We start from the raw sequence: 14951 nt of genomic DNA on the forward strand, positions 1-14951 counted from the left end.
TGTACATTACATTAGTGTCCTATCCATCGTATCCAAACACGATACACAAAACATAATTTTTAATGTATCTGTTCTATTGTCTTTGTTTTAATGTCCTGTTCTGTCGTGTCTCTGCAAACAAACACTACCTAAGTGAATTTTGATGGAATGGTAGTGGTTGTTGTGTTGCTTAAAAGATGACTTAAGTAAATCTTTTGTTGCTGAAAATATTTTTGCTTTATTTTGCTAGAATTTTAAAAATGTCTTCATCTCAAATACACAAATGTAGATCAATTAAATTTGATAGATAACCAAGATAATGATGGACCGAGTAACAATGCCATGAAAGATATGAATGCAAATCAAAATGAGGAAAATGTTGATCAAGTTCCTAATTTGTCCTATGAAAATGTTGATGCCGATTTTGAGCTCATCCTTTGGACTTGATTTAACGATTGTGTTATCTTTCACTTGCTCTTGTTGATTTAAATTGAGAACATATTTTGTACTAGAGACTAGTTTATTATTTTTTTTAGATTATTAGTTATATTTAAGACTTGATATTAGATTATTAATGTTTGTAAAGATTTAAATTTTAAGTTTTAAGACATTATTTTAATTTTATTTATATAGTTTTATATTTTTTTATTATGACCGAGTTAATCGGGAGAATCAGTGATCCACCGGTTGAACCAATAATCCGATGATCCGATCATATGATCGGGTTGATTACCGGTTCGATTCTGATAACTATGCATAATACAACAAAAAATTATAGTTCAATAATTAAAGAATCTATAAGGAATATAACTCAAATTAACTAATTTTAAATTTTTACCAAAATTGTGTGAGAAACGAAAAAAATTTGTAAAAAAATAAAAATTTACATCAAACAATCACAATTCTCCTTATCAAAAAATAATTATTTTTGCCCTGCTATTATAAAAAAATTTTTAATTATAAATTAAAAAATAACTATTTTCCAAAAATAAAATAAACTTATTCTTGTGTGTACTCTTTTGGAGACGATGATAATGTTACCATCGTTAACTTTTCAAACTTAATTTAATATATTTGAAGTGGAGTTCGTTCACAAATTTGTCCAAATACAAAAAAATCTCCAAATAAGGATCTCCGATCTCCCATTAAAGAATTAAAACAAAAACTAGCAACGTGATCTAAATCCCGACCAGAATCCATCTCATCAACCCGGTCCAAGCGTAAGTTTCGGACCCAGAAGAAGAAGCAAGGCAGCTAAGCCCAATGGGAAGCAAGAGGGAGAGGAAGACACCTTACTGAGCTAAGGACTATCGTATGGGGAATTGAGGGTGGAAACACAATAGAATTGAGTATAGAGAGTTAGTTAGTAGTGGGGTACATTGTGATTAGAAGAGGTTGGTTCCATTCACGATTCGCTGTCATCAAATCTTTAACCCAAAGAACATTGTGACTGAGAGGGTTATAATCTAGTTGAACAGGGATGGTAAAAGGGAATGGGATGGAAGCCAAGGATCAGAATTATTAATTGAGCGATTATTTAAAAGATTTTTCAAAAATATAAAATTAATTTAAGATTCAAATATCTAATTTAAAAATATTTTTTGTTTCAATTATTTAGAGAATCTTAAATGGAGACCGAAATCCCTATACAAGTATACAGCAAAGAAAAACAAATATCAGACTTTTGTAAAACCAATCTTTTGAGCTACCTATCATCACTGTTGATTATATCAACATTGTTTATAAACAATCTGATTAACTATGGTGTTCTAGATAATTAGAACACTTTTAAGTTTTTCATCTTCCTTTTTAAACATAACAGTATTAGTCTCGACACCAGGAGCTAGAATAGAACATGTACAACCAATACTCATCATATGCATACCCAAAGCAATTAGTTGGAAACTCTTGTAAAATAGTACTCAATTAATCATCTTAAAATACCTAAAGAATTTTACCATAATATTATTCCACAAAATTTATCTCGAGGATGTTACACACAAGAATATAAACACATGTACATAAGCACTAAATCATTGCACATTGCCAATTCTCATTGCAACAAAAAAAAATCAGTCAATCAAGGAGCAGCTCAAGCTCAAACTACATAAAAATGAACAACTTTACTCCTATGACACTTGCATCAACATTAAACACTAAAGAAGTGAAGAACTCAACAATCAAGAATTAAATAGTTCAGAATTATTATATAGATCATACCTACTTATTATAGCATTTGCTTCAGCACATGACTGCATAGAAGCACTCAGCCTTTCATTGAGGTCTTCGATGGCATGTTTCTATTCAGAAGTTACTCTATTAACATCGCCTAGTTCCTTGTTTTTTAGATCTACACTTTGTTGTAATTCTTTTAATTGATCAAGGTAACATTTTCGCTTAGCAGCTGCATTATCTGGCATGGGGGAGGACAAAAGCACCTCTCGATATACAAAAGAAAATGTAAGATCTGTATCAAAAGATATAAAATATTTTTTAATTTATTAAAGAAAAATGAAAATTATGACTTCTGATAACTGGAAAGCATTCATACCGTGCTGAGGAGGAGCAGCAAATGATATAATATCACCATGGCAGACTTTGACAGCAGGACCATTCTTTTTTAAGTTCCATTTGTGCTGAACAACACTTTACAAAAATCAGAATATGACAAGGGGGAAATTTTTCCACGGGAAGGATAGAAATAGCCAAGCTCTGAAAAAGAATCCACAACCTTGTATCTTTCAAGAAAATTGATGTTGTGTCCACCATATTTTCGTTTGTAACCGACATCCTGTATATTGTGCAATGATTTGCACTAATGTTGTTCGAATCAATCTGGAATCGCACATCATCCACCAATCGGCCAATGCAGTGCTCATTGGCAGTTAGTAAAATATTAATTTCCTGGTCAGAATCAACCATTCAACCAAATCAAATCAAATGAAGAGGAGTAACCAATAGTTACAGAAAAAGAACAAGAATAATTAGACGGAGGATTTATGTCTTTTAAACAAACTCGTATTTTCTGATTTTTTTTTATATGTCTTTCTCTAACAGACTCCTACATGATCAGTTTTGGTCAAATCTTTTTAAGATAAAATTTTAAAATTTAAAATTCACTAAAGAATAACTTTTAGTGTCTCCGTCCTGTTGTCTCTATCTCAGTGTTATGTTCCTTAGATTCTGTTGTTCAAGGCTGTCATGGTGTATTTTACACTAAATTTCCTTTTTATCATGATGTCAATGATCCCTAGGTTCGGCTCCGTTTAAATTTGTTCCATTATACATTTCATTTGAGTCAACATAATCCCATCCAACTCCATTCACACGATGATAATGCGACTGTTAACAAAATAAATAAATTACACAACCTTTGATATTATTTGGAACAATGTGATTCTTTCACTAAAAAATCCGTTAAAACACTAATAAAACTTCATCACCTATATGTAATAAACCAATTATTTAGCAGAAAAAAAATAAAAAAAGAAATATGATCATAAAAATTATTTGTGCAAAATATTAACAAAAATTAAAAAAAAGATACGAAACTATATGAAGGAAGATCAAGAAGAGGTATAAAATTAATGTTAACTTATATAATAAGTATAAGTTGAAGTAGATAAATTAGATTATCTTAATCAATTTATACATGTTAAAGAAAAATAATATTAATGTTAAAAATATAGAATAACATAAGACGCCTTGAATATAATTAGAGGGGGTCATAACCGCAAGTGGTAATCAACCACTTTATATACGAGATGAGATGAGATGTCTTCAGAAACCCATGTAAATATGTACAGTTTCCTGACTTATATTTTATACAACAGATTCAATCTTCTTGAGTAGCTTCATCATCACCTTTGTCCATGGCATCATCCTGCTTTTCATTCTCTTCAACATGGTCACAACATTGAGTTTCTTCATCAGACATAGCTCCACCCTCTGCATTGATTCTACCTTCATTGCCACTGTTGCTACAACTCTGCGTATCCGAGTCAGTTGAACTGCCATCTTTCTCTTGCTTTTCACCACAATTATATGCAGAACCTCCAAACTTCTCCCTCAAATCAGGAGCAACAATGCCAATCATATCCCGGAGTGCTTGCCGCTCATTCCGTTTAGCGGCAGCATCATCAGTGTTCTGACTCTCAGCCACCACAATATTTGAATCATGCAATGGGCCACAACCTTCGTTATTGTCTCTGCTTGGAGATTCATTGTCTCCATGCACAGAAGGGGCTGTACTGCAAGCCCAGCTGCCAGCAACTTCGGATGTTAAAAGGTCTGTTGTTCTGATTGTGCCACCAACTTCGGTATCCTCAATAACTTTTTCAGTGTCTGTAGGATCATGTAATTGCAACAGATGCGAAACACGATGATCATGGGCTTGCTCCTCAATTTCTTGTACATTTACATCAGCATCACACTGCATAGTGTCCCCATCTAGAGGACCAGATTTATTTAAATCAACATGCTTTATGCCATAATTTGAAGGACTTTCAGTTCCCAGAACACACTTAGTACCGCCAGCACCTTCATCCATCATAGCTGCAGCACCATCAATATCAGAACCAAAGCCACCTCTTACATCATGGTCATGATCTGCACCGGTGAACTCTTGTGTATTTTGGCATTCTTGACTTCTCACCTCACAATCATGCTTCTCAGTGTCACTAGCTTCATTGCTTGAGGTTTCTACTTGATCACTGTTGCGCTTCTGTGTAGATGCAGTTGAGCCTGCCTTTGCAGTATTTTAGCTATGGTATCCTGCAACTTCTCTCTCTTCCAGGGGTTCCACCGATAACTCCATCCATATCTACAGAAGTATTCTCATAATTCTCTTCGTCTTCAAGAGTTCTTTGCATAGCCTTTAATTGCTCCTGTTGCTTAGCAAAGAGCACTTGTATCTCCTCAGTAGTGGAATAAAATGCCCTTAGTTGTGTTTCCCTACATGACATCAATGAGCTTCAGTGGCAAAATCAAAGCATAATGCTGGTGTAGATGTTGCCTCTTAAAGTTAAGGTGCCAATCAGCATTTAATAAAAACAGTGCAACGATGCAGCATGTTAACCAACAGGGACTACTAAACAAAGCTGATTAACTTAGCATGAATGACATATCCAACAGATGAATACCAGGATCCACAATTTTTACTGCAATGACATTGTTGAGTAGTCCATTCTAATAAATAAAACAAAAACTATTCAGCCGCGGTCCTACTTTTATTTAGGCTCAATTGCTCTGCTATTTGCTTTCATATTCCTGAAGATGTTTATACATCCTTTATTCTTCAAATTTTCAGGATAGCTAAAATCCATTCAGAATCTATGATAGTAATGTTCACATATCCATAATATACACACTGGTGATAATTCTAATTAAGAAGTCATAGAATTCTCGTTCCTATCTATTTTAATCACCAATTTAAGAAAAAAAATGTTATATGTAAACTGTAAAGCAAGCCAAAGAATTACAGTATTCAAGTAAAGTAGCCCATGCTGCGATGTCCTCTAATATTCTTTTATACATATAGGTTCATCCTTACATAATTTTCAAACTACAGTTGTCCAGTGATCATATTAAACAGAAACTTGTTCCTTACCGAAGCATAAGTCTTTCCCTGGCACCTCTTAACCTCCTCCTCTCAAAATCTAGATCCCGCATTGCGGCATTTATCTCAAGCTCAAGAATAGAAACTTTAGCCCATGCTTCTTCTCGAGCTGCCTGCTAACAACAGCAACAAATATTTTCAGTTTCACATAAAGAAACTTCACCACCAAAAGAAAAGAAGTGAGAGCTAAAGAAAATAAATAACAGATAGAATAGAATAAGGGGGGATATTGAATTAGAAAGCAAAAGCAACTTATTAATTAGAATTTATCAGTCTAGCAACATATAAATAAGATACTGTCATACTCTGAAGTCACACAGAAATAAGTCATTAACAGTAACAGCAATCGGTGGAAAGCAGACATCATTTAGACAAACACCTTTATACAAAAACATTCTTGGAACATGAAATTCTGATATCTACCTTTTCACTCTCAAGTTCTTTGCTTAATCTAATTGTTTCCTCTTCAAGTTCTTCTATTTTCTGCTCCATGAATTTGCATTTTCGTTCAGCGAAATAGTAAACAAATCCAAAATATGAAAAGGGCACATAATACACATACAAAACCATATGATTACCTTTGTTTGATTTCCAGTGGTCAGCTTCTGCTCATGCAATTCAGTTTCCAACTGGCGAACCTTATTATCAGACACAACCATCTTTTGCCTAGTATCCTCCTGCAACAAAATGTAACGAAGGCACAAACTTATTTATGAAATACACAAGTTGTCATCCATTGTAGGCTAAACATAAGCAGAACCATACCAGTTTGGACCTCAAGGTTTCAACTAGCAAACACCTTTCTCTCTGTGACTCCTACAACATACAAAAAGAATGACAGCTTATAAGCTTCAAAAGTAAAGAGAGTACAGTTTCTGACTGCTTTAGCGACAAAACCTTCAAACCTGAAGCTTATTTATTGTTTCATGTAGTTCTCTTTCTCTTCTTAAGGAAGTATCAGTGTGTCGTCTTAATTCCTCTTGAGCCTCAGATTGGGCTCTAAAAACAGCAGCCTTTAGATCACTTGTGGCCTTTTCCCGCTCATCTTTTCGCTGAATCCGCTCGTCATCTAATTGTTCCCTGAGTTCAGCTATATTTACTTTCTGACTGCATGCAAAGGAACAAGTGAGAGGGACTCAATTATAAAACATACAGCTAGCGTAACCAGGGTGGGGGCAAAAGGTTTAATACTAAGCATGGTACCAAAAGGTCCATCCTCCTCCAACAGTCAATACTAAAATTCATCCCAGGATGTTACACACAAGAATATAGACACATGTACATAAGCACTAAATCATTCCACATTGCCAATTCTTATTGCAATATAAAAAACAGTCAATCAAGGATCAGTTCAAGCTCAAACTACATAAAAATGAACAATTTCACTCCTATGACACTTGCATCAACATTGAGGACTAAAGTAGTGAAGAACTCAACAATCAAGAATTAAATAGCTCAGAATTATATAGATCATACCTACTTATTATAGCATTTGCTTCAGCACATGACTGCATAGAAGCACTCAGCCTTTCATTGAGGTCTTCGATGGCATGTTTCTGTTCAGCAGTTACTCTATTAACATCACCTAGTTCCTTGTATTTTAGATCTACACTTTGTTGTAATTCTTTTAATTGATCAAGGTAACATTTTGCAACAGACTTCTTGGCTGATTGTAATTCCTATAAAATGGATTGTGGATTAGGTAAGACATTGTAGACCACATATTGATACAACAAAGAACAACTTGAGATTGAACATTTTATTTTAAAATCTGCATGCAGAGTTTTAGGAGAGAACATAAATTGAAAATACATCAGCTACATACACTTTCATGACGATCAGCAGCAACACGGTTGTCATTACGCAAAGTATCAATTAATACCACCTGATTCTCCAACTGCTTCCTCAGCTCCTGCCAAGAATAAGATAGGATACAATTAACATGAGGAAAAAGAAGGGTAAGAAAGTAGGAGTTTACAGTGCTTAGGATATTGCATCCTTTTAAATTAACTTACTGTGTTTGATCTTTGAAAGCTTCAAACATCATCAAGAAAAAATGGGACCTTCGGGGCACCAATGCCTAAGCCTTTCAATCTCTTGCTTTCAGAGGCACAACCCTCTATATATTCAAGATAAGAAAAAGTAAGACAAATTTTAAAAGCACCACAAACTCAAATAAAACAAATATCTATATCAACCCTGATGTATCTTTCACATAACTTTCTGATAGAAAATTACATTATATATCATAATTATCAATTAGATGTTATATAAATTTCACAACGAATAGGAAGTAAACAGTTGATCACATGAAGTTATATGAAGAAGCTGCAAATGTCAAAATCAAATGTATAGGAAAATTATGAATATTACAACATGCTATAATATAATTTTCAAGCTTGAATTCTATAATGAACATAATAGGAGTAGAATGCTATAATGACAAAAACTAGTAAATTAAGTTTGGTTAATCATAACATTACCTGCTTTTCGCTTAGCAGCTGCATTATCTGGCATGGGGGAGGACAAAAGCACCTCTCGATATACAAAAGAAAATGTAAGATCTGTATCAAAAGATACAAAATATTTTTTGAGGGAACCAAAAAACCTGAAATCCCATTTATTAAAGAAAAATGAAAATTCTGACTTCTGATAACTGGAAAGCATTCATACCGTGCTGAGGAGGAGCAGCAAACGATATAATATCACCATGGCAGACTTTGACAGCAGGACCATTCTTTTTTAAGTTCCATTTGTGCTGAACAACACTTTACAAAAATCAGAATATGACAAGGGGGAAATTTTTCCACGGGAAGGATAGAAATAGCCAAGCTCTGAAAAAGAATCCACAACCTTGTATCTTTCAAGAAAATTGATGTTGTGTCCACCATATTTTCGTTTGTAACCGACATCCTGTATATTGTGCAATGATTTGCACTAATGTTGTTCGAATCAATCTGGAATCGCACATCATCCACCAATCGGCCAATGCAGTGCTCATTGGCAGTTAGTAAAATATTAATTCCCTGGTCAGAATCAACCATTCAATCAAATCAAATCAAAATAAAGAGGAGTAATCGATATACAGAAAAAGAACAATAATAATTAGACGGGGGATTTATGTCTTTTAAACAAACTCGTATTTTCTGATTTTTTTATATATCTTTCTCTAACAGACTCCGACATGATCAGTTTTGGTCAAATCTTTTCAAGATAAAATTTTAAAATTTAAAATTCAACTAAAGATATCATTATGACTTGTTCCTAATTAATTTAAATCAAATTTCATCTTAATAGATTTGATATGATATGATATGATATGATTAAATTTAAATCAATCAGAACATAATTAATAGGTAATTCGCTTCCCTTAAATTATGTTCCACTCCTCTTTCTCTTCTTGAATATTTTCATTCTTGGCTTTCAAACAAGTAAGTCATCTTTGATCTTGATCACAATGGCTACAATGTCTAACGATGAATTAATTGAGATATTGTCTTGGTTACCTGCAAAAGCAATCCACAAACTCAAATCTTTTTCAAAACTCTTTTCAGAGCTTCCAAAAACTCCATACTTTGTAGCAAAACAAGCAGAAAACTCATTGAAGAAAGATCGTCCTTCATGCTTCTTCATTCAAAGAGAAGACATTCTGACTCATAACGACTACCTCAAGTTGCATCCTTTGCCGGGACAGGAACTTTCCTCCGGCGTCCCTGAAAACATGCTACGATTCATGGCAAGCTCACGGCTCAAGATTCTAAGCTCAAGCAACGGTTTACTCCTTTGTGTTCATCGATCAGAATTGTTTATCATCAATCCAGCAACTTGTTACCTTTTATACATTCCCCTCCCCAACCACTTGCAGCAGCGAGGGAATCTTCATAGTTTGTCCATGACACTGGAATGCGACTCTGATGATTACAGGTTGATTCTTTTTGACAATGAAGAATGGAGTTCACATTTTGATTGCCATGTTTATAGTCATAAACAAGGTGCTTGGAGCTTAAGGAAGAACCGTTTCTTTGCTGGATCTAGGGATTTGAAATTTGACATGCCTGTGATTTGCAATGGCGCCATTCACTTCATCTCGGATTGCTACAGTTATCTTGCTAAAGATAGCACTCATTTTAGGCCTTATATCATGTCCTATGAAATCATAAACGGGGATGAAGATGGAAGTGTTGAAACCAAGTTATTAAGGCTTCCTAAAGAAGCAAGAAGGGGCTCCCATGATGATAGTTGCCATATGAATATTTTCAAATGGGGAGAAGTTGCTGGCCATCAAACTATTTGCTTAGTGAGATTGAGAAAGCGTGTGTTTACGGTTTGGATTCTAACAAACTATGAATCGAGTTCGTGGAGAAGGATCTTGAAGGTGAGAGTGAAAGGAATGGGTTTAATGGAACAGAACCCTGAGATCAGAGGCTTTACCGTTTTGAATGGTGATCTTGTTTTTGCTACGGAGAAGAACGTCTATGCATATGGTTTAACTAGTGACAAATACATGGTGCTTTCGGAAATTTGTGACCATGGGTGTGATTCTACATTTGTTCGTTTTGTTCCTTATTCAGATACTCTTCGTCCATGTGGAATTGGTGCCAAAAGTTTGCATCCTTATCTTCAATTAAGGAAATTTGACCAAGTCGAAAAAGTTAGAAGTAGACGCATTAAATGACTTAAATTAGGTTTACATAATTAGAGGATGAATATGACTCTGAATTTTATTTAATATCAAATATATTTAGATTCTGAATTTTCTTTTGGCCGTGGTTGAATTTATCCCATTGTATGATTAACAAATTTAACTTTTATAATAATAATAATAATTTTCTTTTATTATATAATTTTCTCTACTTGATTGCTCAAAAACATCATATACACTAGTTAAGCACTTACATCAATTTGATAACCTGAATGAAATTCTGCCCAAATTTAAATTTTTATTAGAGGCATCAATTTATCTATTTCTCTCACTTCGGAAAAGATTCCGCATTATTTTCTTATGATGACCTGGTCGAGAGAGTACGATACATCGGTGTAAAAGATGGAGTGGTGTGAGGTTGGTTAGAGTAAGGCCTGGCCTGAGAGTGTTCTCGACCAAGGCAAGGAATGCTGGAAGGGAAAAAAGGAACTCTATCAAATTGGCTCACACGAAAGAGATGCCACTCTATTGTTAAGGGCAAGAACTGGTACTGCTACGAAAATCCTGCTAGACTGGCTTCCACTTAAGGTATTCCTGTTTCAACACCGAAGAAATCCAACACTGGTAAACTCATATCTCAAGGGACGGAGGTACCTTAATTAGAAGCCCATACATAAGTACTGGGACTTGAGAAAGAATAATGTGAAAGAATTTTAAGGTTGACTGCAAAATTGCAAATGCACCATGTTGTTGATGTGGTTAAATGTCAACTTGTGAATATATGCCATAGTTTACAAATACTTTTACTATTCCTATTGCTTGATTAACATCTCCTTCTCAAGTATGCTTGCATCAGCAAATTAAATTGTTATAACGAAACTTTTGAGAAACAAGTGTTAGTATAGTGTTTAAAACTTTAACTATAAGATCAAGTCAGCACTAACCAATAGTTGCATAATACTTTTCTATGTTACATGCTGTAAAGGATAGGCGAATACGATTTATATAGAAAATGTTGCAAAATTTTATATAACCATAATTCTGTGCTATTTCATTTTTAATGTGCCACTTTTTGCTCCACATTAGCTATAATAGTTCAATTACATTCAATACAATCTAAAGATACCTTATGCTCCTAACTCCTACCGCAAGAGTACCTTTCTTCTCTTCTTTCTTTCTTTTTTCTTTTTTCCTGCTTCATTGGATTTCCAATTTGATCCTAGAAAAGTGAAGGAGGCAAAAGGTTTTGGTATACCAATGGATCTCTCTACAACCACCGACTATTTCAATTAAATAATTTGCATCTGCTGTAAAAGAAGCAGATAATCAAAGGTAACATAACAGAAGTTTTTTTGTGTTAATGTTATTTATTATTTGAATTTTTGTATAATGCCTCCTACTTTTTCCTTGTCTCCATCTAATATACTCTTCTCTGTCTGAAATGCAGAGTTTAATATATGTAATGCAAGCATTCAATGAAACCTATTGCAAAGATGCAGTTGTTTCAAGCACCTTGTGAGTGCTTGGAACATCACACACTTCATCCATTTTGGATGGGTAATTGCAATAGAATTTTTCATCTCTAGTTTAAAAAGTTATAGCATGCAAACTTCAGTTCCCACACTGTAGTGAAAAACTTAAATTGATTAAATATATGTATATAAACACAATTCTAGCTCCATTGGTTTGGTTGATGCATGCTTTCATCTTTTTCATGAAACAAATGTTCTCTTTTCTAATTTGTCAGCATTAAGAGCAGTGTCACATTATGATTCTTATGGCAAAACTTGTCAACTTTTGTTCTATACAGGTTTCTCATTATCCAGAACCGGAAATTCAATATGGCTTTTTTCTCTGAAATTGCTGAATCTATGACTGGGACCCTTCATTCAAGTTTCATGATCAACCATCTCCAATGAAAGCCACTTGTATAGAGAATAACGTAGGAAAATTTTCATTTGCTGCCTAACTCGATGGAGCTTTGTAGAATGTGAAAAGCTAGTTAGCTTTATGGGTCGTAAACAATTCATAAACAATGAATATTTAATAGCAGCTGATGGTAACACCTGAAACTCATAAACAATGAATATCAAAAGACAAGAATGAAAAAAGCTTGACACACATGGGCTAAGATTCGAAACTCAACTTTCACAGCGAGGTTAACAATTCAAGACCAGAGTGATAACTCTAATTTTTTGCTCAATTTTCCTAATTACTAATTCAATTAAATTTAATGTGCACCATAAGAGATCATAGCTGCAATAAGCTGGGAATTAATCCAGCATAAAGTGCAGGAACACCTCCTTGTTCAACAATCTTGACACAAGTTGCCATCGGGTTCAACCTTGTTGCCCGAACTTGCATTTGAAGCTGTCTCCTCCCAAGGCTTCACCGCCAGGTGCTACCATCACCGTTCTGATCTGAAAGAAAACACTCTTAGAATTCAGCAACAACTAAGCAAGAAATTAAAGGAAATTGTAACACTATGAAATAGAACATCTAGGCTGTTTACTCTCTTAGAATAATGAAGACACACTGACACAGATGTATATAAATACATGATAGTCTGTTTGGTTGTTAAGACACTGATAAAGAGATAAACACATTTGTTACCAATTTTATCTCTAATAAGAAAGAAGTTGTTGGTATAAGTGGCGAGGTGAGGTTAGAAAGTGGAATTTTTAAAATTTTGAAGAGATAAAATTGTAATAAAAATTTATATCTCATGTCTAACATTTATGTCCTATACTCCTATGAAAATTTTGAGGTCTTGGGGACAAAAGCAAGAAAGTTATAAGAAAGGACAGATAAAAGTAACAGAATCTATATCTCGAATCACAGTGTCCATGGGCAAGCAGAGGAGCGTAGCCGTAATTCCTGCAGCAGCTCTCAAAATTTGTGGATTCTTGATGCCCCATCATCCTCATTAGTTTATTTCTGTAAGTATCATAGGCATATAAATTTATAGCCTTAAAGGGTGCTGTCCGAAGAATATTTACAAAGTTTCCTTTCCAAAAACCTTTCAGCCCTTGAGAAGCCGCAATTGCCTGGATGAACTCGAACTATGTACTCCAGCTTAAGCCTCTCAAGAGGTGCAACAAAAACTGTGTATGATCTTCAAATCAAAATCATAATGCACAAGCAAAGAGAAACAGCAATTGGAAATGTATAGTAATATTAATACTACCCCACAAACTCTACCTTCCGACCTGAAGATTTCGAAACCTACCCTTCTTCTAAGATGAGATTGAGAAGGACATGTGTGCGTGTCTTCTTGTTAGGCAATTGAAATGAAATGAAACACTCCAGTTTATGTCTTGCAGGTTGGTGGAACATGGTATCATGCTGCTTCATTTTATTAGATTGATTATATCAATAAACACTGTCGTTCTTAAAATTTTAATACAACTCACAGTAGGAAATTTTATCTCAAATAACATTTATAAGTTGTGAATTTAATCACACGCATATCACTGTACTAAGGAAAAAGGCCTTGTTTATTATCTGTATTCTTACATCGAGGGACTAATTGTACAAAATAACGGGAAAAAAAGACAGGTTAACTAAACACAAAGTGCAAGCTACCTGGTAAATTGATTAACAATGCTTCCCACCCATTGTTTCTTCTATTAACATATCCAAATTCCACGCCCTTAATAACTAAAACACTTTTTCTGCCCATCCTAAAAATTATACTTAACAATAGTCTGCCAGACTTCTTCATATCTAGAATGAAAATTTACAGAAACTCCAATCTAGTAAACATGAACTTCGTGTAAATATATTACTATAGTAACGTATGATCATTTGGCAAGAATTAACAAACACTTAATTTTGAGTGGCATCTATTAATCGATCTGGTACTGCACTTAATTTTTTGTTTTTCAATGTATCTTATCATTTGGTAGGTTAAAGATTAATTTATTGCGAAGAAATTTAGAGTTTCATTTAATAATTTACCATTTAATAATTAACTACTAGTCCATGAGTTTCTGTATAATTTATATAATTTAATGATTTACAACAATATAGTATTAGGGCTTGTTTGGGTGAGCTTTTAAGAAAAGATCTTTTTTCGAATTATCTTTTTTTAAAAGATCTTATAGAGAAGTAAAAGTAATTTTATGTTTGGATATCTCATGTAAAAAGGTCTTTTTATCTATCAATTATGTTTGGGTATAACAATATAAAAGTACTTTTTTATTTATTTAATCTCATAAAGAAAAAGTATACTTTTTATCTTTAAAGTTCTTAATAAAAATATATTTTATAATTAACTTATTATTAACCTCATAAATTTTCACATTAAATTATCTATTTTTTTAAAAAAAATTATATTATAATAAATGTTAATTATATTAAAAATCTAAATTTTAATATTGCATGTCCTATTTAAAGAGTAAATTTTATTTTATAAAATTTATTTATCTATCTATAATTTATAAAAGAGAAACTAAGCAATTTATAATCAGTGAAATTATTATTTTATAATTTTTCTATTACTACATCATTTTCTATTCTTCTTCCATGCTGTTTAATCTTAATTTCTTTTTATCTCTTTCTACTCTTTATTTTTAAGTAAGTTATTCTATATTTTCAATATTAATATTACTTTTCTTTAACATGTATAAATTGATTAATATAATCTAATTTATTTTTTACATCTACTTCAACTTATATTTACTATAAAATCAACATTTATTTTATACATCT

The 14951-nt window shown here is 33.3% G+C and overlaps 2 protein-coding genes and 1 pseudogene across 2 annotated transcripts; 1 reads left to right on the top strand and 2 right to left on the bottom strand.

Annotated features, from left to right (window-relative positions):
- Positions 1–3543: 3543 nt before the first annotated feature.
- LOC112795197 (uncharacterized) lies at positions 3544–7514 on the bottom strand (annotated as a pseudogene).
- Positions 7515–7613: 99 nt separating this feature from the next.
- On the bottom strand, positions 7614–8640 carry LOC112797303 (uncharacterized). The gene is made up of 4 exons (XM_072234527.1): positions 8503–8640; positions 8270–8354; positions 8080–8160; positions 7614–7715 (listed from the first exon to the last, which is right to left on the bottom strand). Exons 1-4 carry the CDS (start codon positions 8638–8640, stop codon positions 7633–7635), a joined length of 387 nt encoding a protein of 128 aa, XP_072090628.1. The 3' UTR covers positions 7614–7632.
- A 413-nt stretch (positions 8641–9053) lies between these two features.
- On the top strand, positions 9054–10271 carry LOC140184219 (F-box/kelch-repeat protein At3g06240-like). Its single transcript, XM_072234528.1, has one exon. It carries the CDS (start codon positions 9054–9056, stop codon positions 10269–10271), a length of 1218 nt encoding a protein of 405 aa, XP_072090629.1.
- Positions 10272–14951: the final 4680 nt, after the last annotated feature.

Source organism: Arachis hypogaea, chromosome 4 (genome assembly GCF_003086295.3).
Source record: "Arachis hypogaea cultivar Tifrunner chromosome 4, arahy.Tifrunner.gnm2.J5K5, whole genome shotgun sequence".
In the NCBI taxonomy this organism is placed as follows: Eukaryota; Viridiplantae; Streptophyta; class Magnoliopsida; order Fabales; family Fabaceae; genus Arachis; species Arachis hypogaea.

Excerpts from the sequence above, each read along its gene's own strand:
- LOC140184219 (XM_072234528.1), top strand. The coding sequence starts at position 9,054 with ATGGCTACAATGTCTAACGATGAATTAATTGAGATATTGTCTTGGTTA.
- LOC112797303 (XM_072234527.1), bottom strand. The coding sequence starts at position 8,640 with ATGGTTGATTCTGACCAGGGAATTAATATTTTACTAACTGCCAATGAG. Across the intron at positions 8,355-8,502 it reads GCACAATATACAGGATGTCG|CACAAATGGAACTTAAAAAA; the intron begins GTTACAAACGAA and ends AGTGTTGTTCAG. Across the intron at positions 7,716-8,079 it reads AGCTGCTAAGCGAAAAGCAG|AGGGTTGTGCCTCTGAAAGC; the intron begins GTAATGTTATGA and ends TTGAATATATAG.